At 54.9% G+C, this 24,998-nt stretch overlaps 1 protein-coding gene across 2 annotated transcripts; it reads right to left on the bottom strand.

The window, feature by feature from the left end:
- Positions 1-1,081: 1,081 nt before the first annotated feature.
- On the bottom strand, positions 1,082-24,734 carry CAPN1 (calpain 1). 2 transcript variants are annotated; one of them, XM_053659154.1, is made up of 22 exons: positions 24,618-24,734; positions 23,148-23,415; positions 22,924-22,993; positions 22,542-22,660; positions 20,906-21,039; positions 20,648-20,816; positions 19,812-19,895; positions 19,409-19,494; positions 19,002-19,076; positions 18,706-18,866; positions 7,963-8,141; positions 7,062-7,073; positions 6,103-6,314; positions 5,975-6,014; positions 5,343-5,408; positions 5,196-5,253; positions 3,785-3,849; positions 3,363-3,431; positions 3,040-3,118; positions 2,515-2,631; positions 2,188-2,246; positions 1,082-1,819 (listed from the first exon to the last, which is right to left on the bottom strand). In XM_053659154.1, the coding sequence occupies exons 2-22, from the start codon at positions 23,412-23,414 to the stop codon at positions 1,793-1,795; spliced, it is 2,148 nt and encodes a 715-aa protein (XP_053515129.1). In that variant the 5' UTR covers position 23,415; positions 24,618-24,734; the 3' UTR covers positions 1,082-1,792. The 2 variants fall into 2 exon arrangements, with proteins under 2 accessions (XP_053515129.1, XP_037002359.1); XM_037146464.2 differs by lacking the exon at positions 24,618-24,734 and adding an exon at positions 24,038-24,557.
- Positions 24,735-24,998: the final 264 nt, after the last annotated feature.

A 24,998-nucleotide genomic window follows, 5' to 3' on the forward strand; every position in this document is an offset into this window, starting at 1 on the left:
GGTTAGGGCCACAGATGCCCTGGCTCTGGCAGGGCAGACGGGTCCGGTTACACCTCACAGGAGGCCTCGGGTGTCCCCATGTTCTGAAGGGCTCCCCCTCCCTCCAGACCCTTTCTCCCCAATTTCCTCACTCTCACCTCCTGTGAGCATCTCACAGTCCACTGCCCAAATCTGTAGTTGCCCCCCACCTCCCCGGCCCCCATCCCCCCACCCCCATGCTGCCCTCCCAGCTGTGGGGGGAGGGATCCCTGCTGTAAATGCTCCGTCCCCTTGCCTTTGAATGAATGGGTTTTTTTGGGGGGGTAGGGCCGCCCCCAGATCATCCAGCCCCGTGCTGTTCCAACCCTCTCATCACACAAAACCCAAAACAGAGGACTCAGAGGACGGGACCAGCACTTACCCGCCGGCCCCGGCTCCTCCACCTGGCCTGCTCACAGCCAGCTCAGGCTCCCAGGGCGCTGTGAGCCAAACCCCTTACTGATGGGGACGCCTGCGCCTCGCAGGATCTGTCCCAGGGACCACCACAGGCAAGATGCAGACTCAGGATGACCCGCTCTGGGCCCTGTGCCGCCTTTGGTGGGCAGAGTTGAGGCAGGCTGGCGTTCGGGGCTCCCCCTGGGGCCCCACCCCCCACCCCTGGGCTCCATTGGCCTTTGACCTACACAGCCTGCCCCTTGTGGTTTCCTCTTCACCCCCCTGCACCCCGACTCCTGCTCTACCCCCACCTCAACCCACTCTTATCTGTGGTAAGAAAAGCCCTGATCCCAGAGGGGCGGGAGCCACTTACATAAGCTGCAGGTGTCTGGGTCACAGGGGCCCCACCCCCGGGTCCCCAAAGAGGACCCGAAGGAGGCTCTGCGCTCTGGGGGGCTGCCTGGGGGGTCAGGGTTGTGCTAACTGGGGGTTTTGGTTTCAGCCAGAGCCTCACAGGCGGGAGCGCTCAGGGAAGGGAAGGGTCAGGCCCCCGGGACGGCCGGGAGGGGGTGCAGGCCCAGCCGGGTCACACCGCCAGGGTCCCAGGTGGTCCTGCAGGACAAGGCAGCAGTTTGGGGCAGAAACACACTCCAGAGACAAGAGAAGATGTGGGGCCTTTTTCCTTTATTATTTGGGGTTTCTCTGCATGGAAACATGAGTCCCCCCACCCTACACCCAGGTGCCTGTGGCACCCCATAAGTCGTACACCAGTCCCTGAAGTCCCCTTTAACATCACCAATATAAAAAAGGAGGGAGGGGCGGAGGGGGGGCCTGACCATCCCTGGGCCGGGCGGGCGGCTCCTGGGCAGCAGACAGGGTTGGGGGCCAGGCCGTGGGGCAGAGGGGGCATTGGCTTCTGCACAGGAAGGGACAGGCGTTCACAGCCCCGGGAAGGCAGCCCGGCCCTGGCTGGGAGGCGGCTCTGCACACCTCGGTACAGACTGTGCAGAGCTAGTGGTTACGGTTTGAAGTCTGCAGGCGAGGCCAGGTGAGTGGTCTCATCAGGATGCTGGGAGGCCGGGCTGTCAGCTCTCCCAGGAACCTGTCTTGAGGCAGGAACAAGCGAAAGCTGCCCTTCTGGTTTGGTGACGAGAGGGGCTGGGGAAGTTCATCTGGGCCCATGGTCTTTAGTGCAGGGCGGGCCACACGGCTCTGCCCAGAGCAGATGAGCCGCGGTGCAGGGAGCTCAAGGGACAGGAGGCCACCTCCGCTCCGAGGAAGGCACTTGCAGCCGGCGTGGCCCGATGCGGTGCGGTGAGGGGCGTGGCGTGGCAGACGACCGAGGGACGAGGAACGCAGCGGGGGGCTAACTGTTGTCTCATGCGAACATAGTCAGCTGCAACCACTGCCGGGCGGAGGAGAGCGGAGGGCAGGTCAGCCGGGCTGGACCCCAGGGCCTGTCCCCCAGCCCCATGGCTCAGGGGCCACCATCGCATCAGCCCCTCTGAGGCAGGTCAGAGAGGCACCCTCTCGGCGGGGATGGGGGCGTGCTCTCTTACCTCCTCTACCCCCGGGAGACCAAGCTGCTGGCTCCTGCAGAGGTCCCCCAGGGGCCTGGCTCTCCCTCCCTGCTCTCTTCCCAGGACCCAGACACCCCACCCCACCCTTCCCTGGCCTTTAGGGCTGGCTCTGAGGCCACAGGCTCCAGCCCCAGGAGGGGGCGCACGCCACCACCCGAGCACCTTCCCCGACCCGGCCAAGGGAGCTTCCCACCTTAAACAAGTCAAAGGTCACAACTCCATCCAGGTCTGTGTCCAAAGTTTTGAAAAACCCTGTGTATTGAAGAAAAGATTACGTGAGGCTGAGAATTCTGGGAGGTGTTCCCACAAGCCTCCCCTCCTATTTCGTCCCCCACTTCCCCACAGCACCCCGAGTTCTCTCACCGGCCACAGCCACGAGAGGCTCTTCCTGCTGCCTGAGAGCACCCCCACCCCATAGGTCTCCTGGCACTCGGGGGCCCAACCCCCGAGACCTCCCCCCTCCCTGGTACACGCCACACAGGGTTTACATTGGGAGTGGGAGCTGAATAGGGATACTCACGGAACATGGTCTCCAGCCGCACCAGGCAGCACACAAAGTTGTCAAAGTCCACGGCCAGGTCAGGCTCCGAGTAGCGGGTGATAATGAGTTCGTACAGCTTCTTGTTGAGTTTGAAGCCTGGCCCAGGAGAGCAGGTGAGAATCAGGGAGGCCTAGCCCAGCCCAAGGGGACAGGGAGGGACCTCGGGGCTGCAAGGGTGAGCCCTGGGTCTCTCTCACTGAAGGCTATGGCGCTCTCCACCCACAACCCCCATCTGCGTGGCCTCAGGCCAGTCACTTCCCCGCTCTGTGTCCCACTTTTTGTGCACAACGGGGACAATAAAAGCCCCTGTCTTCAGTAGCTGCAGTGGAGACTAAAGTAAATGCTGCTAAAATACTTAGCTCAGAAACCGTGGGGAAAAAGGGAGAAGATGGATGTCCCCACAGCCCCGCCATCGTCATTGTCACCCCAGGGACAAGGGCCAGTTGTCAGGGAAGCAGCCTAGGGCGTGGGGCTCCACAGGTACCTGCTGCCCTCAAGCCTCACCTGCAGACTCGATGGCCATCCGCATCTCGTAGGCACTCATGCTGCCCGACTTGTCCAAGTCGAACTTCCGGAAGATGGACTGGGGTGGGGAGCACAGGGTGAGGGCCAGGCCGAGACAGCCAGCCCTCCCCTCTGCCCCAGGGTGGAGGGTTGTTCAGAGTGGAGGGAAAGGCCTAACAGGAGTGTCAGTTGCTAGGGTGTGTGGGCTCCAGGGAAGCCACCCCAGGGCGGATGGCCCGGTCCACGCAGCCCACGGCCCGACCTGGCCCTGCTGTGACTAAGGCCACAGAGGCGGCGACGGGGCTGCCAGCAGGTCCACCTACTAGGTAATTCCGGATGCGGTTCCACAGGATATTGAACTCCACTAGGCCCAGCTTCCCGTTGCCATCCCGCTGGGCAGCCATTAAGAAAAAAATTCCACAGCTTAAACCAGGCGTGGGGAGTGAGCAGGCAACTCGGGAGAAGGGGCGCCTGGCCAGGGAGAGTGCCAGATGAGGGGAGACGCGGCAAGACCTGAGATTCTGGGTAGGCTGGGCACATGTGCAGAAAGTCCGCCCCGCTCTGCCGCTCACTGGACACAAGCCCCGGGGCTCAGTTCCCACTCTCAATCAAGGGCACGCTGCCCAGGAAGGCACCGGTCCATCCCCACTCCATAGTCCCTTTCTCCGCGCTGTTCCTGGGACAAGTCACCCCACGCCCTTCCCACGCCTACCCCACCCCAACCCCAAGCCCCACGGCAGGATACGTCCATGAGGTTCACCATGCTGCGGCAGGACTCCAGGCTGAAGCCCTTGGTCCGCAGGTCTTTGTCTGCAAGAAAAAGCAGTTCCAGAGACACCTCAAAAAATTAAAACCAGATGTGCCTTTTGAGCCAGTGATCCTACTTCTGGGAATATAACTGAAGGAACCCAAAACACTAATTCAGAAGAACCCTATGCTCCCTATGCCCATTGCAGCGTTGTTTACAATCGCCAAGACACAGAAGCAGCCCAAGTGTCCATCAATAGATAAGTGGAAAAAACAACTATGGGACATTTACACAGTGGAATTCTACTCGGCCGTAAAAAAAGAAGAAAATTTTACCCTTTTTGACAGTATGGATGGACTTGGAGAACATTATGCTAAGTGAAATAAGCCAGTCAGAGAAAGACAAATACCATATGACTTCAGTCATGTGTGGAATCTAATGAACAAACTGAACTAACAAGCAAAATAGGGACAGACTCATTGACGGAGAGCAGACGACAGCTAGTGGAGGGTTGGGGGGGGATTGAGCAAAAGGGGAAAAGGACTCGTGGACGTGGACGACAGTGTGGTGAGTGCTGGGGGAGAGGGTGGAAGGGGACTAAATGGTAATGAAAAAGTAATAATAAAGAGTATACATTAAAGAAAAAAACCCACACTTCCGGCACCCCAGCCCAGTGAGCTTCCTGGGCCTGCCGCAGGGCGGGGGCACTGCTGGGACAGGGTCAGGGAGGCAACATTCCTGCGGCCCCTGGCGTGTACAATCTAGCAGAGTAAGTGTGCAGCGGTGCTTTTTATATTATCAGAAATATCAGTTTGAAATCTTTCAGCCATCAAGCCAGTGTCCTTATGGCCACACCAACACCACGATCAGACCAGAGTAAAGTGAAACAGGTGCGAAGCAGAAGTGACAGACGTGCAGCCGAAACACACAGTGAACATGGCCTCAGCTGGGGTGGGTCTGCTGCAGCCTCCAGGGTGAGAAGAGAGAGGGGTTGCGGGTAGGGAAGAGCATGAATGGAGGCTGGAGGCCAGAGGGCAGGTTGGGAGCAAGGGGAAGGTTGGGGGCGGCTGCCTTCAGTTGTGCACATCGGAGAGTGGCCCTGGGCCCATCTCTGGGAGTGGGGGTCCTGCAAGCTGGCTCTAAGGTGCTGTCAGCAGCTGAGCTTCTGATCGCACCAGGACACTGCACTCAGGCGCAGACAACGGGTCTGGCACGACGGCGGAGGAGTGTGGGAGGAAAGCAGGGATGAGCAGGGCTCAGGAAGGCAGTGCAGGGCTTCCCCGCCCATGCAGACCACGGGGTCGGGTTCAGTCAGTGTGGGAGCAGAAACCTAGACTGTGCGGTCCGGAGGAAACGGGGCTCAGGGTGGCAGGACACAGCGTGGAGAGCAGACCCTCCAGACACTCACGTTTTTTGATGATCCTGTTGAGGATGGTCTGCAGCTCCTTGACGCTGATCTCCAAGTCCTGCGGGAGAAGGGAGGATGGCACCCACCCTGGGGAGAGGCTGCCCCTCGGTGTCCCCGGAGGCCCCATTCCACCGCGCCCCCACCTACCTCCCCTGCCAGCTGTCTGAAGAGGGTCTTGAAGCTCTCATCAATCTCCTCTTCCGAGAGCACTTGCTGGACAAAGAAGGGGGGCCGGTCAGGGATGCCCCAACCCAGCCACTACGTGAGCAGCAGCTAGAGGCAGGGCTGGGACCACTCATTAGCTGCGTGTCACTCCACCTCTCCCAGCCTCACCCTTCTCATCTGCAGAGTGAGAATCTAGCCCCCACTCCACCCCTGCCCAGGACTCTCGTGGCTTAAAGGAGGAGGCAGCAGTTTACTCAGTGACGGGTGAGTTTTGGCTCCCTGATGTGCTACCCTGGGCAAATTCCTTAACCTCTCTGGACCTGAGTTCCCCACTGAAAGGGGAGACACTGACAGCACCCTGACAAGTGTCATGGAGGAAACAGGGAGACCTGGGGAAAGGTCTCAGCGGAGATGCAGCCGAGAATGAGAGCACGTGGACCCGGGGAGCTCTGCAGACGGCGAGGTGCCGGGCCAGCGAGGGCTCGGCATTATGGTTGTGGCTCCTGCCAGAAGGGGCTCTGCCCCGCCAGTCGGGGCCCCGGGCACAGGGCCCCAGCTCCCCTCACACACTGGGGGCGGGGAGGGGAAAGGCCTGGTGGGGCCAGGGCACGTACCTCATCAGGAAGGTTGGCCTGGACCTGGTCGTCCAGCTCCCTGTAGAGGGTGGGGAGAAAGGGGGGCCAGTCAGCAGGGAGTAGGGGGGCCTTGGGGAGCGGGATGCAGGACGGGGCCCATGACTCACTCGGTCCCGGCGCTCTTCTCCGAGAAGAAGCGCAGCACAAAGTCACCCTCCTTGTTGGGCTCGAAGGTGGAGGGCACCACCACGTACTCCCCAGGAGGCAGACGGAAGCGGGTGCTGACCTCCCGCAGGTTGATGAATTGCTCTGATCGGGCCCGAGACGCGTTGGCCAGGAAGAAGTCACGCTTCAGGTGCACGGCTGGCTGGCCCGCCAGCTGGTGGATGGGAAGGAGGGAGTGGGGGCTGCAGCTGCCTGCTCAGCCCACCCTGAGGAGCTGCCCCCAAACCCAGAGGCCAGGCTCCAAGACCTGGGCAAGGGGCTGGAGAGCTGCATCGTGGCTCAGTCCCCCACGGGCTGCGTGACCCTGACACGTCATTTTGTCTGTTCCCTTATCTGCAAAATGGGGGCAATAACCCTGCCTGCCAAACGGGTGGAGGTGAATGTAGATACTATAACCTCGTGTTAACAATTCTCCTTATTGCTACTCAGGGCTTCCTCCACGTCAGACACCGCGGGGCAGTTCACACGTGGCACCTCACTGAGCACTCACGGCGGCCCTGTGAAGGTGCCCTTAAGCCCATTTCACAGACACTGACATCGAGGCTTAAAGTTTAAGGATGCAGAATGACTGGCCATCCACCGCCCTGCTCCTAACCAGTGCCCCAGAAGGTCTCAGGCAACACTGGTTACACAGTATAAACAAAAGACAGGAAGAGCGTGGGGTGTGGGCGGGGCCCTGCAGGTCCGGGTGCGAATCCAGCTCCCTCGCTTGTTACTGCTCTGCCCCCCAGTAGAGCACTTTGTTCTGCCCCCTGAATAGCAGGCATTTGTGAGCAGTGAAACGTGGTGACTTCCTAGTTCTCTCTGTGTGGGGCCTGCCCCCCTCCTGCCCCGCTCTGAGCACCGTCGGACATGGGTGTGCAGGGGTGAGTAAATCCAGTGAGTCACGGGCCACACCTACCTCCGGGGGGACCTACAAGAGAGACAGGAAAGTTAGAGAAGTCATTGGCCCAGGGCCAGAGGGTTCAGTCCATATTGGGGAGGGGCCCTGAGTTCTTAAAATGGGAATGACAAGACCAGGAGGCAGGGCCCTGGGCCTAGGGCTGGCAGTGACCCAGACCTGTCTTCATACCACAGAGAGACACCTGGAACCCAGGGGTGAGGGGGTAGGCAAGATCCTCTTTGTCCGTGAAATGTCCCTGGACCTCAGTTCTGAGTCAGAGCCCCCAGGACAGCCCCCAGGGTGGCCAACAGCAATGTCCTACAGCCCAGGGACAGCAGAGGTCCATCTGCCGCCAGGGGCTCTGGGCCCAGGCCGAGGCTGTGGCCACCCTTTACCCCCACCAGGGAGGTCCAGGAGTTTCTGTCTGTCTGGAACACAGTGCAGGTATATCATACACCCCCACACCAACCTCTCCTTACACACTTCCAAGACAGGGAGCTCACTACTCCTCCAGGGCAACCCACTTGCCCACTTCTTTCTGAAGCTGAGCAAAGGTCTGGCCCCCAGAAGCTGCCTTCCAGGCGTCAGCCAACTCAGATCCCCCTTCCCACCAGTGGCCTTCTGGCCTGTGGAATGGGAATGAACCCCAGAATCTCCCCCTCCCCTAGCCAAACATCTTCCTCCCCTTTCCATCTGCCTCACAAGATGAGTTTTAGGCCCCTGCCTCAAGTCTGGCAAAGAGGGCCTCAGCACATGCCTCCCTGGGCTCAGTCTCCCGCCTCTGTGGCCTGATTCACCCCAGGGGCTCAGGACGGGCCCAAGACAGCAACAGTGTCCTCGGGCGCCCCCTGTCGGATCTCGCCTGCAGTGGGCGGGAGCCCGGCTTTGCAGCCGGGTTCTTGGGCCCATCAGCGCTCACCTCGTACACTGCAAAGCCAATGGTCTCCATGTCGCGGCCGAAGCGGCGCTCACGGCGGCGATGCTTCTGCATGAGCGCCAGCACGAAGCTGCAGCCTGACTCTCGACCCCCATAATCGTCGTCTGGGTCATCTGTCTCCTCCAGCCGGATCTTGAACTGGGGGTTCACCCAGAAGGTGGCTGCAAGAGAAGAGGTTGCGATCAGAGGCTCAAGCCTTCTCCTCCCGGAGGTGTCCGTCCATTCACTCAGTCATTCATTTAACAGATATTACTTAGTGCCCACAATGTGCCCTGTGCAGGGGGACACATGCACAGTCCTCCCCTCTCAAGAGTTCACATTCCTGATGGGGCGGGGCAAGTAGGAGCAGGTTAAGTAACAGACCAGTTACAGAGAAAAAGCCGGAATAGGTCAGGAAAGGCATCTTTGAAGTGACATTAAGCTGCAAACCGAAGGGGAGCCCTGAGAAAACACTGGGAAGCAGGGGTCAGGCAGAGGGCGGCGTAAGCCCCACACAGGAGAAGACGGCCAGGGTCGGGTCTAACCAGGCTCTGGGTTCCAGGCAGGCGCCAGAGGTTTTGCAGGAGCCAGGGTGCTGGTGAGGGATGTGGACTGAATCAAAGAGCAAAAGGACCTTCCACAGACTTGCACAGGAGGGCAGGACTGGATTAGGGACTAGGATTTAATTTTTCTTTAACCCCCATCCGAAGACATTTTTTCATTGCTTTTAGAGAGGAAGGCAGAGAGAAAAACACTGATGAAAGGGAGAAACATGGATCAGTTGCCTCTCATACGCGCCTGACCCGGGTTGAACCCGCAACCCAGATATGTGCTCTGATGGGGAATCAGACTCGCAACCTTTCAGTTATGGGACAACATTCCAACCAACTGAGCCACACCAGCCAGAGCAGGATTTCTTTTATTTTTATTTACTTTAATCCTGCCAAAGGTTTTGATTAATTTACTGTACCTAAAATGGATTAGGATTTTAAAAGATGGCTGGATCTACTCTGTGGACAATGAGAGCCTTGGCTGATGTGGCTCAGTAGATTGAGCACCAGCCTGAAAACCAAAAGGTCACTGGTTCGATTCCCAGTCAGGGCGCATGCCTGGGTTTAGGGCCAGGTCCCCAGCTGGGGGCACTGAGGCAACTGATCAATGTCTCTTTCACACACTGATGTTCCTCTCCCTTCCTTCCTTTCTCCCTCCCTCCTGTCTCTAAAAATAAATAAAAGAGAAGAAGAAGAGGGTGAGAGAACGCAGGTTTCATAGGAGGCCACAGAGCTGCAAAGGGTGATGGGACTTGCATTTCTGACCATTTGGTGAGTCACCTCCCTGAAACAGCTCCCCTGCGGAAAACCAAGTGCTGGATGGAATATGCAAAATTTCTTTCTAAAGGCACTAAGGAGCCACGGCCTCCCCCCTGGCCCCCACACAGAGTTGACATTAATAAAAGATTTGTAATAACAAGTGTTCGCCAGGACATGGAGACATCACAGCCTCACACACAGCTGACGGGACTGTGAAGAGGTGTAGCCACTTTGGAAAGCAGCCCGGCCACCCCTCAAATGGTCAAACTTAGACGTACCACGTGACCCTGCGGTCCCACTCCTGGGCACGCGCCCCAGAGAAATGAAAACATACGTCCACACAAAACCCGTGTGGGAATTTCATAGCAGCACTATCTACAAAAGCCAAATGGTAGAAACAACCCGATTTCCCACGAGCCGATGAACAGATAAACAAAATGTGGTGTAACTGAACAAGGGAATATTGTTCGGCAATAAAAATGGGGTACTGAGCGACACCGTGGCACGATGAACCGTAAAGGCATGCTGGGTGGAAGAAGCCACAGCCACAAAGAACCACGTGCTGTGTGATTCCATGTCCATTAAACTGCATTGTCCAGAACAGGCAAATGCATAGATTTGCTTGGTACCAAAGCCAAGATATCACAAGAAAATCACAGACCAGTATTACATGTGAATAGCAATATAAAAATCGTTCACACAATACCATCAAACCAAATCCAACAGTATATTAAAAGAATTATAGAGCCCTGGCCAGGTAGCTAAGTGGGTTAGAGCACAGTCCCAACACACCAAGGTTGCAGGTTCAATCCCCGGTCAGGGCACATACAAGAATCAACCAGTAGAACAATAAATTGACATTTATGTTTCTCCCTCTTTCTCTCTCTCCCCCTTTTTTTCTTCTCTCTCCCTCTCTAAAAACCAATAAATTAAAATAAAATAAAATAAAATAAAATAAAATAAAATAAAAAAATAAAATAAAATAAAATAAAATAAAATAAAATAAAAAAATAAAATAAAATAAAATAAAATAAAATAAAATAAAATAAAATAAAATAAAATAAAATAAAATAAAATAAAATAAAAATGTATTCAAAAAAGGATGATAGAACATGAAATAGGCTTTAGTCTTAAGAATGAAAGGACAGGCCCTGGCTGGTGTAGCTCGGTGGATTGAGCGCGGGCCTATGAACCAGAGGATCACGGTTCGATTCCCAGTCAGGGCACATGCCTGGGTTGCAGGCTGGTTCCCTGCAGGCCAGTTCCCAGCAGGGGATGCACTAAAGGCAACCATACATTGATGTTTCTCTCCCTCTCTCTGTGCCTTCCCCTCTAAAGATAAATCTTTTAAAAAATCCTATTAAGCCCTGGCTGGTGTAGCTCAGTGGATTGAGCACGGGCCTGCGAACCAGACAATCGTGGTTCGATTCCCAGTCAGGGCACATACCTGGGTTGCAGACCAGTTCCTTGCAAGCCAATTCCCAGCAGGGGACGCATGAAAGGCAACCATACATTGATGTTTCTCTCCCTCTCTCCTTCCCTTCCCCTCTAAAGATAAATAAATAAAATCTAAAATAAAAAACCAAAACTAAAAAAAAATCCTATTAAAAAAAAAAAAAGAATGAAAGGACAGCCCTGGCTGGTGTAGCTCAGTGGACTGAGCACGGGCCTGCGAAGAGCACGGGCCTGTGAACTAGAGGATCGTGGTTTGATTCCCAGTCAGGGCACATGCCTGGGTTGCAGGCCAGTTCCCTGCAGGGGACCCACGAGATGCAACCATACATTGATATTTCTCTCCCTCTCTCCTTCCCTTCCCCTCTAAAGATAAATAAATAAGCCCTGGCTGGCATAGCTCAGTGGATTGAGCGCGGGCCTGTGAACCAGAGTATCGCGGTTCGATTCCCAGTCAGGGCACATGCCTGAGTTGCAGGCCAGTTCCCAGGGGGGGACGCATAAGGGGCAACCATACATTGATATTTCTCTCCCTCTCTCCTTCCCTTTCCTTCTCTCAAAAAATAAATAAATAAAATATTTAGCCCTGGCTGGTGTAGCTCAGTGGATTGAGCGCGGGCCTGTGAACCAGATAATCATGGTTCGATTCCCAGTCAGGGCACATGCCCAGGTTGCAGGCAGGTTCCCTGCAGTCCAGTTCCCAGCAGGGGACGCACAAAGGCAACCATACATTGATGTTTCTCTCCCTCTCTCCTTCCCTTCTCCTCTAAAGATAAATAAATAAAATCTTTAAAAAATAAATAAATAAATAAATAAATAAATAAATAAAATATTTTTTAAAAAAGATAAATAAATAAAATCTTAAAAAAAAAAAGAAAAGGACAGTTCAACAAATGAAGCTCAGTCAGTGTAATGTGCCACATTAAAAGGGAAAAAACATACATTAAAAGGGAAAAAACATACGATCATCTTAATTGGTAAGAGAAAAGGCATTTGACAAAATCCAACAAACATTTGTGATAAACTACTTCAACAGACACTAAAAAACGATAAACAAATGGCCAATAAAGAAATACATGAAAAGATATTCAAGCCCTGGCTGGTGTAGCTCAGTGGATTGAACGCGGGCCTGCGAACCAGACAATCGCGGTTCGATTCCCAGTCAGGGCACATGCCTGGGTTGCAAACCAGTTCCCTGCAGGCCAGTTCCCAGCAGGGGATGCATGAAAGCCAACCATACATTGATGTTTCTCTCCCTCTCTCCTTCCCTTCCCCTCTAAAGATAAATAAATTAAAAAAAAAAAAAAGATATTCAACATCATTAGTCATTAGGAAAATGCAAACCAAAACTTCAACGAGATACCGCTTTCTACCCACTGGGAGGGCTATAATAAAAAAAGATGGACGATGACAAGTGTTGGCAGGGATCTAGAGAAACTGGAACCCTCCGATATCGCTTAGTGGGAATGCAAACTGGTGTTGCCACTTTAGAAAACAGTAGCAGTTCCTCCAAGTTAACCATAGAAATACTCTACAACCTAGTGATGTCCACCTCCTACTTACAGACCCAGAAGAATACATGCTCACACAAACACACCTACATGAATGTCCGTAGGAGCACTGTTCATAATAGCCAAGCACTGGAAATAACCCAAATGTTCATAGACTGATGGACAAATCAGCAAAATGTATTCTACCTGTATCATGGAATGGTATCCAGCCATAAAAAGGAAATGAACTGTTGATATATGCTACAATGTAGATGAACTTTGAAAATTCCATGTTAAGGAAAATTAACCAGGCACTAAAGGTTACATATTGTATAATTCCGTTTATATGATATCTCCAGAAAAGGCAACTCTGTAGAGACAAAAAAGCAGATTAGTGGTTGCCAGGATTGCCAGGAGCTGGGGGAGAGAGGACGGGATCACGAATGGATACAGGGTTTCCTGGATCACGAATGGATACAGGGTTTCCTCTAGGGGTCGTGAAAATGTTTTGGAATTAGATAACAGCGATAGGTGGATAGGTGCATACCAGAGGCTTTTGGTCGGTGCTTTTCTCTCTCATCGATGTTTCTTTCCCTCTTTCTCCCTCCCTTCCTTGCTCTCTAAAATTAAGTAAATAAAATATTTTTTAAAAAGAAAAAGAGCGAATTTTATGGTATGTGAATTATCACAATTCTTTTAAAAATTATGTATCAAAATTGTGTAACTCAAAGATACAGTTGACCAGGACACATGCGAGAGGCAACCACTCGGATGTTTCTCTCCCTCTTTCTCTTTCCCTCTAAAAATAAATAAAATCTTGTTAAAAAAATAAAAAGATACATTTGGAGGAAAATTTATTGCCTTAGGAGCATATATATATGTATGTATGTATATAAACAAATTAATGAAATGAGCCTCTAATTTAAGAAGTCATAAAATAAAATTTAAGAATAAATCCAAAGAAAGCAAAAAAACAGAAAAGCAAAGATGAAAGAAAAAATACTATACACGGGATCAACTGTCAGAAGACATTTCTTGGTGAAGTCTAATATTGACAAATTTCTCACAAGATTAACAAAGACAAAAGAGGCAGTGCAGCCCCGACTAGCTGGCTCGGTTGGTTGGGCGCAGTCCCTCTGAGGTGAAAGGTCACCAGTTCCATTCCCTGGTCAGGGCACCTGCCTGGGTTGCAGCTTCTGTACCCAGATGGGGAGTATGCCAGAGGCAACTAATCAATGTTTCTCTCACACATCAATGTTTTTCTCTTTCTCTTTCTCCCTCCCTTCCCTTCTCTCTAGGGATAAATAAATAAAATCTTAAAAAAAAAAAAAAAAGAGCCCTGGCTGGTGTGACTCAGTGGATTGAGCGCCAGCCAGCCTGTGAACTGAAAGGTTGTTGGTTCAATTCCCAGTCAGGGCACATTGCCTGGGTTATGGGCCAGGTCCCCAGTTGGGGGCGTGTGACAGGCAACGGATCGATGTTTCTCTCCCTGCCTTCCCTTCTCTCTATAAACAAATAAAATCTTTAAAAAACAGGAGGCGGTGTAAATAAGCAACACTGTGAATAAAGAAAGGATAGCAACAAATGAGTTATCAGAATATATTAAGGATAAATTTACACTAATAATTTCGAAAACATATGCAAAGGACAAACTAAAAAACACAACTCATTAAAATAGGCTCAAGAGGAAATAGAAAACCTGAATAACCGCATCACCATGAAAGACAACAGCAGGAGTTAATCTTCACACAGAGAAAAGAGCAGGCCAGACGGCTCTACAGACCCGTTTCACCGACCTTCAGCAACAAATCCTCCTGATCTCATGTAAACACTTCTAGAAAACAGAAAAAATAAAAACCAGAACACTTCCTAATTCACTTTAGAACCCAACTATAAATATAGCACCAACACCAACACGACACAAGTTCAGTATAAGAAGGGAAAATCAAGACTTCTGGCCAAGATGGAGGCGTAGGTGGACATACTGTGCCTCCTCCCACAACCATAATTAAGGACAACAAAAATTTGGAGGCAAAAAGAACAACCAGAACTGACAGAAAATTGAACTGTACTGAACAAGCCACAATTCATCCAGACCAGTGAGAAGGGCAGAGAGGGGTCACGGCAGGGAAAAGTGGTGGCTGGTGACCCGGTACACAGGCAACAGTTGGCAGGCCCCGGGAGCGCAGGCAGTGGCTAGCGGACCCTGGGCACACAGGTGGTGGCCGGCAGACCTTGGGTGCGGAGTGGCAACAAGCAGACCCAGTGAGGTGAACAAGGCCGCTGGCTGGCCGCGGTCACACATTCATGCGCAGATAGACCAGACAAAAACGGGCAGTGAGACAGACCATGCAGCCCAGGGCCCAGTGCTGGGAAATAAAGCCCAAAAGCACCAATTGAAAATGCCTGTGGGGGTGAGGCACCAGGAGAGACTCCCAGCCTCACAGGAGAGTTCATTGGAGAGACCCACCAGGTCCTAGAATGTACACAAGTCCATCCACCCGGGAATCAGCACCAGAAGGGCCCCATTTGCTTGGGGGGAGAGGCGGAAGGGACTGAAGTTCGGGAGAGAGGGGAGCAAGTGCCACTTTCCCTCTCTGACCCTGCCTCCACATACAGTGTCACAACCCAGCTACTTGGGTTGCCCTGCCCTGGTGAACACCTAAGGCTCCGCCCCTCATATGTAAGAGGCACAACCAGACCCCCCCCCAAAGAAAAGACTCAAACGAAAGAAGAAATCAAAGCCCCAGAGCCAATACTTCTAAGAGATCAAGAGATAGCCAACCTATCAGATGCACAGTTCAAAGCACTGGTGATCAGGATGCTCACAGAATTGGTTGGTTTTGGTCGCAAATTAGATGAAAAAATGAAGGCGACATACACTAAGTGAAATGAAGGAAAATGCACAGGGAACCAATAGTGATGGAAAGGAAACTGGGACTCAGATCAATGGAGTGGACCAGAGGGAAGAAATAAACAACCAAACAGAAAAGAATGAAGAAACAAGAATTCAAAAAAATGAGGAGAGGCTTAGGAACCTTCAGAACATCTTTAAACATTCCAACATCCGAATTATAGGGGTACCAGAAGGGGAAGAGGAACAGCAACAAGTGGAAAACTAATTTGAACAAATAATGAAGGAGAACTTCCCCAATCTGGCAAAGGAAATAGACTTCCAGGAAATCCAGGAAGCTCAGAGAGTCCCAAAGAAGTTGGACCCAAGAAGGAACACACCAAGGCACATCATCATTACATTAGCCAAAATTAAAATGAAGGAGAGAATTCTAGAAGCAGCAAGAGATAAGGGGACAGTCACTTACAAAGGAGTTCCCATCAGACTGTCAGCTGATTTCTCAAAAGACACCTTATAGGCAAGAAGGGGCTGGAAAGAAGTATTCCAAGTCATGAAAGGCAAGGACCTACATCCAAGTTTACTCTATCCAGCAAAGCTTTCATTTAGAATGGAAGGGCAGATCAAGTGCTTCTCAGATAAGGTCAAGTTCAAGGAGTTCATCATCACCAAGCCCTTATTATATGAAATGTTAAAGGGCCTTATCTAAGAAAAAGATTATAAATATGAACAGTGAAAGGACAGCAAACTCACAGTTATTAACAACCACACCTAAAACAAAAGCAAACCAAGCAAACAACTAGAACAGGAGTGGAGCCACAGAAATGGAGATCACATGGAGGGTTAGTAATAGGGGAGTGGGAGGAGGAGAGAGAAGGAAAAGATACAGACAATAAGTAGCATAGATGGTAAGAAGAAAATAGACAGGGGAAGGGCAAGAATAGTATGGGAAATGTAGAAGCTAAAGAACTTATGACATATGGACATGAACTAAAGGGGGGGAATGTGGGTAGGAGGGGGTGTTCAGGGTGGAGGGGAATGAAGGGGGGATATGAGACAACTGCAATAGCCTAATCAATAAATCTTTTTAAAAAATTCAAAACAGTAGCAACCCTGAAAACAAAAAAGAAAGAAAGGAAAACTGATCCTGGCTGGTGTGGCTGAGTGGATTGAATGCCAACTTGAGAACTAAAGGGTCGCTGGTTCAATTCCCAGTCAGGGCACATGCCTGGGTTGCAGGCCAGTTCCCCAGCCGGGGATACATGAGAGGCAACCACACACTGATGTTTCTCTCCCTCTCTCTCTCCTTCCCTTCCCCTCTCACTAAAAATAAATATTTTTTAAAAAAATACATAAATAAAAGCGGCAAATGTAATTTACCACTTGGACAGAAAAAAGAAAAAAGTATATTATAATAATAAATACAACTGAAAGTACTTAGTAACATTAAATTGCATCAATCTGGTAAAAGGTGTCTACAAAAGAACGGAGAGTAGGAAAGTTTTTAGTGATAAAACCTACAGTAAAGATTTAGTTAGTGAAAACTTTCCCTTTAAGGGGGGATATAGCCATTTCTTTTTCTTGAAGATTTCATTTCTTTTACTTTTTAAATAGATTTATTTACTTACTTTTAGAGAGAGGGTAAGGGAGGGAGAAGAAACAGCCACGTGCAGGAGACACACTGCCTCTCGCACGCCCCCGACCGGGGGCCTGGCCTGCAACCCAGGCAGGTGCCCCGACTGGGAGTCGAACCCACGACCTTTTGGTTTGCGGGCCGGCACTCAACCCACCGAGCCACACCAGCCAGGGTAGGTCACAGCCATTTGTAGTCAACACTCTACAGCCCTGGCCAGCATGTGAAACAAGAACGCATTAGAAAAGTTGTAAGAATTGGAAAAGAAGAAACAAATCTGTCATTATTTGCAGATGCTACATTGTCCATTAGAAAACCAAAGAGAATCTATAAATAAATCCTTTAAATTAACCAGTTTAACAAGTTTTCTGGATACAAAGTAAACTTAACAGGTCAACTACATGCTACTGTATCAGAAACTCTTCCTTGAGAGATGTTATTTTAAAAGAGATACTATTGCTCTGACTAATGTGGCTCAGTAGGTTGGGCACCATCCCTGAAACCAAAAGGTCACCGGTTCTATTCCCTGGGCAGGGCTCAGGCCTGGGTTGCAGGCCAGGAGCCCGGCTGGGAGAGCGCTGGAGGCGACTGATGGCTGCTTCTCTCACATATCCAGGTTTCTCCCCCTCTCTTCCCCTCTCTCTAAACATAAATAAATAAAATATTTTGTAAAAAAGAGAAAGAGATACTATTTAGCCTGACCAGTGTGGCTCCCTTGGTTGGGTGTCTGTCCTGCAAAGCAAAAAGTTGCTGGTTGGTTCTTGGCTAAGGCACAGGCCTGGGTTGTGGGTTTGGCCCCAGTTGGGGCACGTATGAGAGGCAACCGATCGACATTTCTCTCTCGTGTCAATGTTTCTCTCCCTCTCTTTCTCCCTCCCTTCCCCCCTCTCTAAAAATAAATAAGTAAAATCTTAAAAAAAAAACCCCAAAAACACAGACAATTCCACAGAATGACAGGAGAAAGGTGATAACGAAGAAAGGCTTAATGGTGTGGGAGAATGGGATCTCCAGCAGAGATCGGGGTCCCCAAGGGCAGGGACAGTTCTGCCACTGTCACAGGAGAGAACGCAGTAAAGATGGCACAGTTGCAGAAAGGGTGGGGGGTTGGAGGTGGGAATGTGAGGGGTGCCCCACGTGACGAGGTCTATTTTCAATGACATGCCTGGCCAGGCCTGCATCTGATGAGTAATAGCAGCGGGTGGTTTATGGAGACAGTGAGGACAACACTGACGAGCAGTGGAATCGCCCGGGGCCATGAAGAGAGCTCGTTTGAGGTCTGTGGCTATGAACGGACAGGGAAAATACGGCCCCCGTTGGGTGATTTCTCTCCCAATGTGGTTGGGTGAACCACATTCAGTGGCTCCGGAGCAGGGGGGGAGGACGGTGGTTGTGCCAAGTGAGAGGAGCAGGGGGAGCCGGGAGCCAGGACCGAGTCTGCAGGGGCGAGATTGACGAGACTGCAGGGGAGGACGGGTGGGAGGGGAGGACAGTGCAGAAGCTGTGAGCTGAACAGATCACAAGGTCAACGGGCCTGAGGGCTGTCAGGAGGGGGCTGGAGGGGTGCGGCTTCCAGGTGCTCGCAGGGTGGTGGCTGAGCTACGGTGAACGAGCAGGTTGCTGCAGGCGAGGATGACGAGGAACGGAGAGGCCAGGCAGTGGATGAGACATCCACATGAATTCAGAAGCCCAGGGAAAGGTGACAGTGGGGTCAGGGAGGAAGACTGTGGACCAGGAGGAAGGTCCGGGATTGAGGAGTGACAGGAAGTGGCTCAATGGCAACAAAGTCTCTTCTCGGGTGAGCACCCTGGGCTCAGGCCCCCGGATGGCGGGGCAAGCGTGGCTCTTTAGAACTCACAGGGACATTCAATATTTGACTCCTCAAAGCAGATTCAGGAGGCTGGCACAGCCAGCCCCATCTTCAGCGTGAGGACCTGAGGCTCAGTGAGAAGAGGGGGCAGCAGGGCCCCGGTCCCACCCCGTGCGCCCTGTGTGCCCATGAGGTCAGGTCACCTGGGTAGTTCCGGCAGCCCCCGGCAGTGCTGCCCCTCCGCCAGGTACCCTCATAGAGGGTGGTGTTCCATTTGCGGTACCGCCGGCTCTTCAGGGCGTCCGGCGTCAGGTTGCAGATCTCCAGGCGGGTGAACTCACGCATGAAGTCTCGAAATGACATCCTGGGGGTCAAGGTGCAGAGGTGAGCCACGGTCCCCAGCCAAGACACACAGGGATGGGGCATGGGCCGGGTCGTGGGGTTTGAGAAGTGGAGTACAAGGTCTGCAGAGGGGCCAGACCAAGAGCGAGCTGCTTACCAGAACTCCCCGTCCTCCATCTTGATCCGGAGCTGCTCCCGTTCGTAAGGGTCCACATTGTTCCACTCCGAGGAGCTGTGGGGGGAAGGCCCTGTCAGGGGCTGGTGGGTGCTGACCTGCCTGGCCTCTGTCCTTGGTGGGGGGGGGAGGGTCTGTCCTCCCCTAGCCCAGGTCAAGATCAGGCCACAAGATTCCAGGTCCAGGGGTTGCCTTGTCAGGGCCAGATCAGATGCCTTGAGTATGCTCACAGGCAGGGCACAGGGCCCACGTGCCTAGACCTAGTAACACAAAGGTGGCCCCTCTGCTCAATCCTGAGCCCACCCCAGGCTGGCAGGCCCTGAGCAGAAATGCCAGCGGCACTGGTCAGCCTTCCCAAGCCTCCCCAGCCAATGCCCACTGCCCCTCACCCATCACTCCAGGCTCCTGTCCACTCCACCTCGCCCCAGGGGTTCCGCATCCGGATCAGGCTCACCATCTGGCCCATGTAGTTCACCTGCTCCCCAGAGCTCCCATCAGCGCCTGCTTCTGGCATGCACTTTAACAGCCCTCCCCACCCCCGGGCCCTCCCCGAGCCCTGCCCCACACCCGGCACCATCTCCCACCAGAAACGTAGTGGAGAAGCAGCTCCGTACACAAGCGACAGTGAATCAACACAAGGTCAAGATAAACACCTACAAATAAGAGTCCCCGGGAGACAGACAAGGTGCTACCACAGTGGAGCCAGCCCCTCCCACAGCCCTGGTCACAGGCCAGACAGACAAAGGCAGGCAACGATGCGGGCACCAGGCTGCAGGGAAGGCCCCGTGGTACCTGCTTAGCCCCGGTCACAGAGTAGGCATGGCCCTTCACCAGCTTCTTGAAGGTGATGGCCTCCATGTCCAGCACACTGCTGATCTGCGGAGGGACATGTGCTGTGGTCGGGGCGAGGTTCCAGGGCCCAGCCAGCGTGCCCAACCCCAGGCAAGAGATGAGCCCTGAGCACTCGGGTCTCAGACAGTCCCCCTTGTACATACAACAGCTACTGGAAGGGGCAGGCAGGGGCTCTGACCCCATCTAACCCGACACCTCCACATGTAGATGCTGCCCCCAGAAGGGGGGCTGCTGGAGTACCCCAACAATGCCACCAGTGGTGGGGGCCTGGGCACCCTGACACTACACTTGGCCAGAGCTAGCCAGGCCCCGTGCAAACCCAGGGGTTCGAGCTGCAGATGCAGGTGATGGCGGGGGTGGGGCCTGTTATCAAGGATGAGTCCCGGGGACAGAAGAGCAGTGAAGGGATCCAGCGCACTGAGTGCAGGAGTGAGGCTGGGCGGGCAGGAGCTGGGGGCTGGGGGCTGGGACTAGGGACTGGCCGAGGTCTGGGCTGGTGAACTGGATGGTGATGGGCATCACGTTAGCACAGGAACAAGGAGTGGAAGGACAGTAAAAAAAGCCAAAGTCTGAGGTTTGGGGACAGGAGTGACGCCAGGCACGGAGGAGGAGGAGGAGGAGGAGGAGGAAGAGGGGACTGCAAGGATGGATGAGGCCGAGTGCGGATCCAGGTGTGGGATGAAGCCTGGGGGAGGATGAGGCTGGGCCGGGTCAGCAGAGGGCAGCGCTGGACCAGAGGCTGGGGTCACAGATGAGGGTAGGAGGGGCGCACTCACATCAATGGAACAGCCCAGCAGCGAGCCCCGCTCCAGCGCCTTGAGGATGATTTGGTAGAGGTCGCTGGGTGCCTTGCGCAGCTCGTACCACTCGGTGACGCCCCCTGTAAAGTCCTCGAAGCCTTCGGAGGTGCTGCCCCCCGACAGGGCTTCATAGCTGCCGTTCACCCTGTGGATGGCCCCAGGTCAGTGCTCTGGCGCCACGCAGGACAGTGGGCCCTGGGGTGGCCTGCAGCTGTCCCCTGGGCCCCTACTCACTTGGCATAGGCCTTCTCCAGCAGGGCGCTCCAGAACTCGTTGCCTTCGGCAGAGTGCACAAACACCAGCTTCCCGTCCTTGGTGGGCAGCAGGTCGTCCACCACCACGTCCACCCACTCGCCAAACTGCCACAGCTGTGTGGGGGTGGGGAGGGAGCGCAGTGAGAACCTGCTTCCGGACCCCCTGCCCCCAGCCTGCAATCGAGCCTCCATCTGCCACTTACTAGGTCGCGTATCCTAGAGGAAGTTATCCCCTCCAAGCCTCAGTTTCCCCGTCCACTAAAGGGATAGCAGTACCTTCCTCAAGGGGAAAACCAACCCGATCATGAGGGTAAAACTGCCCAAAAAGGGCAGCACTGCTGACATTTTTGAAACAGACCAAGTTTCCCAACATGCCTCTCCAGGTATGGAGAGGTTGGGAAGCTCCTGGGCTCTCCCTCCGAGAACCAGCCCCCGTTGGGACATGCCATTAGGACATGCCGTCACCGCTCCCCTCCGTGTTCTAGGCCCAGGTGCACGTGTGTGTGTGGGGGAGGGATACATATGTAAAATGGATGTGAACAGAAAATGTAACGTGCAGATCCTTCCACCACGAGATGGGCGGGGTTCGGTTCCTGCAATCACAGGGTTTGCTTCAAGAGGCCAGAGGGCCAGGTGCCCCGGGGAGGAGTCACGTTGTTGCCCGGGGCTGGAAGCAGCCCGGTGCTACGGGGAAGAAAGGGCGAGGAACAAGGGGGAAAGGGGAGCTGGTGCACCCATGCGGCAGGGGTACTGTGTGTGGGGTACGGGGTGGGGGGAATATAGAGCCAGCCAAAAGAGGGGTGAGGGAAGAGGGCAGGGAAAGGGGCGCTGAGGCCAAGCCCCTGCAGCAGCCTGGGCAGGTGTGGCACCTGGCCAACACAGACCACATGGGGACCCTGGGGACCCTGTGTGTCCTGTGCACTGTCTCCTCAAACAGTGGGTGAGGATGTATGCTAAGGGGGCTCCCTGACCAGGTGGGAGGGGGAGGACACCCAGGAGTCCCCGGGGCAGGGCTGGCCCCACTGGGGCCAGAGGGTCTCATCCAGTGTCGCTGGGGGCGTGTCTCGCCCCACACCAGCTCATTTAGAATTCATTAGTATGACTTGAAAAACGGGCTGGTTGTGCAAAAACAACGGCAGGAAAAACTGGCTTAAATAGACTTACTCCCAAGTCTTTCTTTTCTGCAGCGCTTTATCAGAGACCTGAGGTTGCCCAGGTTTGGCAGGGGTGGGGGGCAGAAGACTGACCCCACAGGGGAGATGGGCCACCTGTTTGCACCTAGTAGAACCCACCCCCCTCTTTTTTAGAAGAGGAAACCAAGACCTTGGGGAGGCAAAAGGATTTGTCTCACAGGATATAACAGAGATCTTTCTATTCTTTCAGGCACTGTCTTCCTGACACGCACAACCACCCAGGAAAATTGCAAAATACCTGCCCAACCGTTTCACACATGACAGATCCTAGGTGGCATCGAGAGGTCGCATACTTTCCGGAGGGAGGGCTGGCCCCTGCAGGCTGTGGCTCTGAGCCACCCAAACCTCAGACTGCTGCAGGCCCTCAGTCCTCACCTCGTCCGGGGCCTGCTCCTGCTCTCTCCCCCACCCCCTGCTCCTCACCTGGAAATGGAAGATGCCAGCATAGCCATCCTGGAAGCTTTGGCCGTGCGGAACCACTCGGTGCAGGAGGGTGTCATTGAGGGTGAGAGAGGCAATGGCAGCCAGAAGCCAACAGTCCCCTGGGATGGGAAACCCACATCAGACCTGCTCCACTGACCTGCTCCCAGGGGGGCACACGCTTGCCCATGCTGGGGAGAGCCGGGGCTTCCCTGGGCAGCGCACCCCTCAACCTGCAGCAGAGCCCCAGGAATCTGGGCAAACCGGCCCCAGCACTGACAGCCAGTCTGCCTGAGCTTGCAGAAGGGAGGGGTTGGGGCAGAGCCAGGGGAAACGGGCCTGGGGAACTCCTGGGGAGAAAACACCCAGAACCCCTCGGGCCTACCCAGTGCTCCCTGGCAGATGTCCGTGCGGGTGGCTCCATCCACGATGAACTGGGGGTTTGAGAGCAGCTCCTGCAAGAAACCCAGAGTCCTGTCTCTGGGCCAGTCCCTCCTGGAAATTGGGGCCCACCCATCCCAGACCCCACTCCCTACTAGGAAATTGGAGTTCCTACCAGAGACTCAGGATGGGGGTAAACTGAGTCCCTCCCAGGGTGGCCCCTCTTACCGTGGGACGCTTCCACTTGATACCATAGGTTTTGGAGGAGTTGGGGCCCAGGTCCTTGTAGCCCAGGCTCTGGGGCACTGGGGGGAAGGCCTCGTCGCGGAAGAGGGCTCCGCTCTGCAGGCAGCGAGACTGAAGCTGCTCGTAATCCTGGCCCATGTACTTGATGGCATTTTCGTGGCGGCCCAGGCCCAGCTCCTTGGCCCGCAGCTTCTGCACTTGTGCAGACACCCCGGTGCAGTACACCGGGGTGATGATCTCCTCCGCCATCCTGAGGGACAGACAGGCCTACTCCGAACCGAGGCCCTCTCAGGACTAGAACTGGGGCTCCTGCCTGCTCTTGCCCACCCTTCTTCCCCGAACCTGAGGTTTCCCCACATCACCGCTCCCCTCACTGAATTCAGGATTCTGCCACCTCCCAGGGCTCCCAGGAAAGGAGCTCCCCAGGCCCTGGGTGTGCTGGCCACCACCTCTCCCTTCCCAGACGCCCATTGTCCTCCGCCTGCAGTCCTGCGGTCTGCGGGACGGCCAGGTGGGGCAGGGCGGGGCCAGAGGTAACAGGGAACTAGGAAGGTGGGAAATCTCGGGAAAGGCTTCTTAGACCCTGTTGGCCTGCCTGTAAACCCCTCCCCAAACCAGGCAAGCTCCAGCCCGCTGCCCCTTTCCCTGGCGCGAGGGCTGAGAACGCCGGGCAGTCAGGGTCCGGTCCCCAGGCCCCAGAGACGGGCTGGGTGATCGGCGCTGGCCCTCAGTCCCTTCCCCTCCGGCCTTCCCTCTGCCCAGCCTCGGAAGACAGTGGTGCGCGCAACGGGGCTGCCCGGGGTCCGGGCGGCCCCTCAGTATCGAGCGGTGGCCGGGATCGAGAACCCCGGCCCCGCCACTCAGCTCCTTACCTGGAGGAGGAGTGTTTGGCGGGGGGGTCGCTGCGGTCTCAGCGGCTGCTTCCCGGTGGCAGGCAGCTCGGGGCAGGGCCCAACCAGGAAGAGCGCTCCTCCCCGCCCTTCTCCGCGCCCCTCCGCCCTCCCTCTTTCCTCTCCTCCTCCGGCTCGGGCCCGGCTTCCTCTCGGCTCCGCTTTATCTCTCGGGCACCTTCCCCGATTATCTCTCTTACTCACGGTGTCTTCCCGCCCCTTCCTCCCCGGCCCGCCGCCAGCCCCGCGCGAGGACAAATTAGTAAAAGGCAGAGTAGTCCCCGGGGAGGGGCCGCGCCAATCGGGGTGGGCAGGGCTGGGCCCGGGCTGAAGGGCACCGCGGGGGAGGGGGAGGGCAGGGCAGGGCAGCGGGTATTTTTAACCGGGGGCAGCAGCTCGAGTTGCAGCGCCCGGCGGCCCCACCCGACGCGGCAGCCCCCGAGCGCATTCCCGGGCGTCTGGACAGCCCCGGGCCCGGCTCCTCCCCGGCCCCGCCCCCGCGCGGCCGCAGCTGTGCCGACCCCCCGCCCTCGGGAGTCCGCAGTCGCCCGGCCGAGATTACCTCCGGCTGTGCGGCAGCTGCACCGCGCGGGGCTGGGCCGGCGGCGAGCCCTCCCGCCGGAGGCGCGGCGAACGGCAGCCCCACCCCGCGGGGTCGGCGCTGCAGCCTGGCTCCGGGGCCCAGCCGGCTCTGCGCCCCCGCCCAGCCCTCGCCCTGGGGAACGGGCTCTGGGCGCCTCCACCCCGCCCTAGCGGGTCCGTGCGTCGGGCGGGGCGCAGGGAGCCTGCACCCCCAGGCTGCGGCTCGCTGAATGACCTTGGGTGAGTCTCTTCTCCCGTCGGCTTGGCTTCGCAGCGAATGGGACGGATTTGAGCCGTGGTAGGGGCCCATCTTGCTCATGCACTTTGGGGTTTACTGACCCGGGGAGCGGCGAGAGGCGGG

This window comes from Artibeus jamaicensis, unplaced genomic scaffold, assembly GCF_021234435.1.
Source record: "Artibeus jamaicensis isolate MK-2021 breed Jamaican fruit bat unplaced genomic scaffold, CSHL_Jam_final scaffold_614, whole genome shotgun sequence".
NCBI lineage: Eukaryota > Metazoa > Chordata > Mammalia > Chiroptera > Phyllostomidae > Artibeus > Artibeus jamaicensis.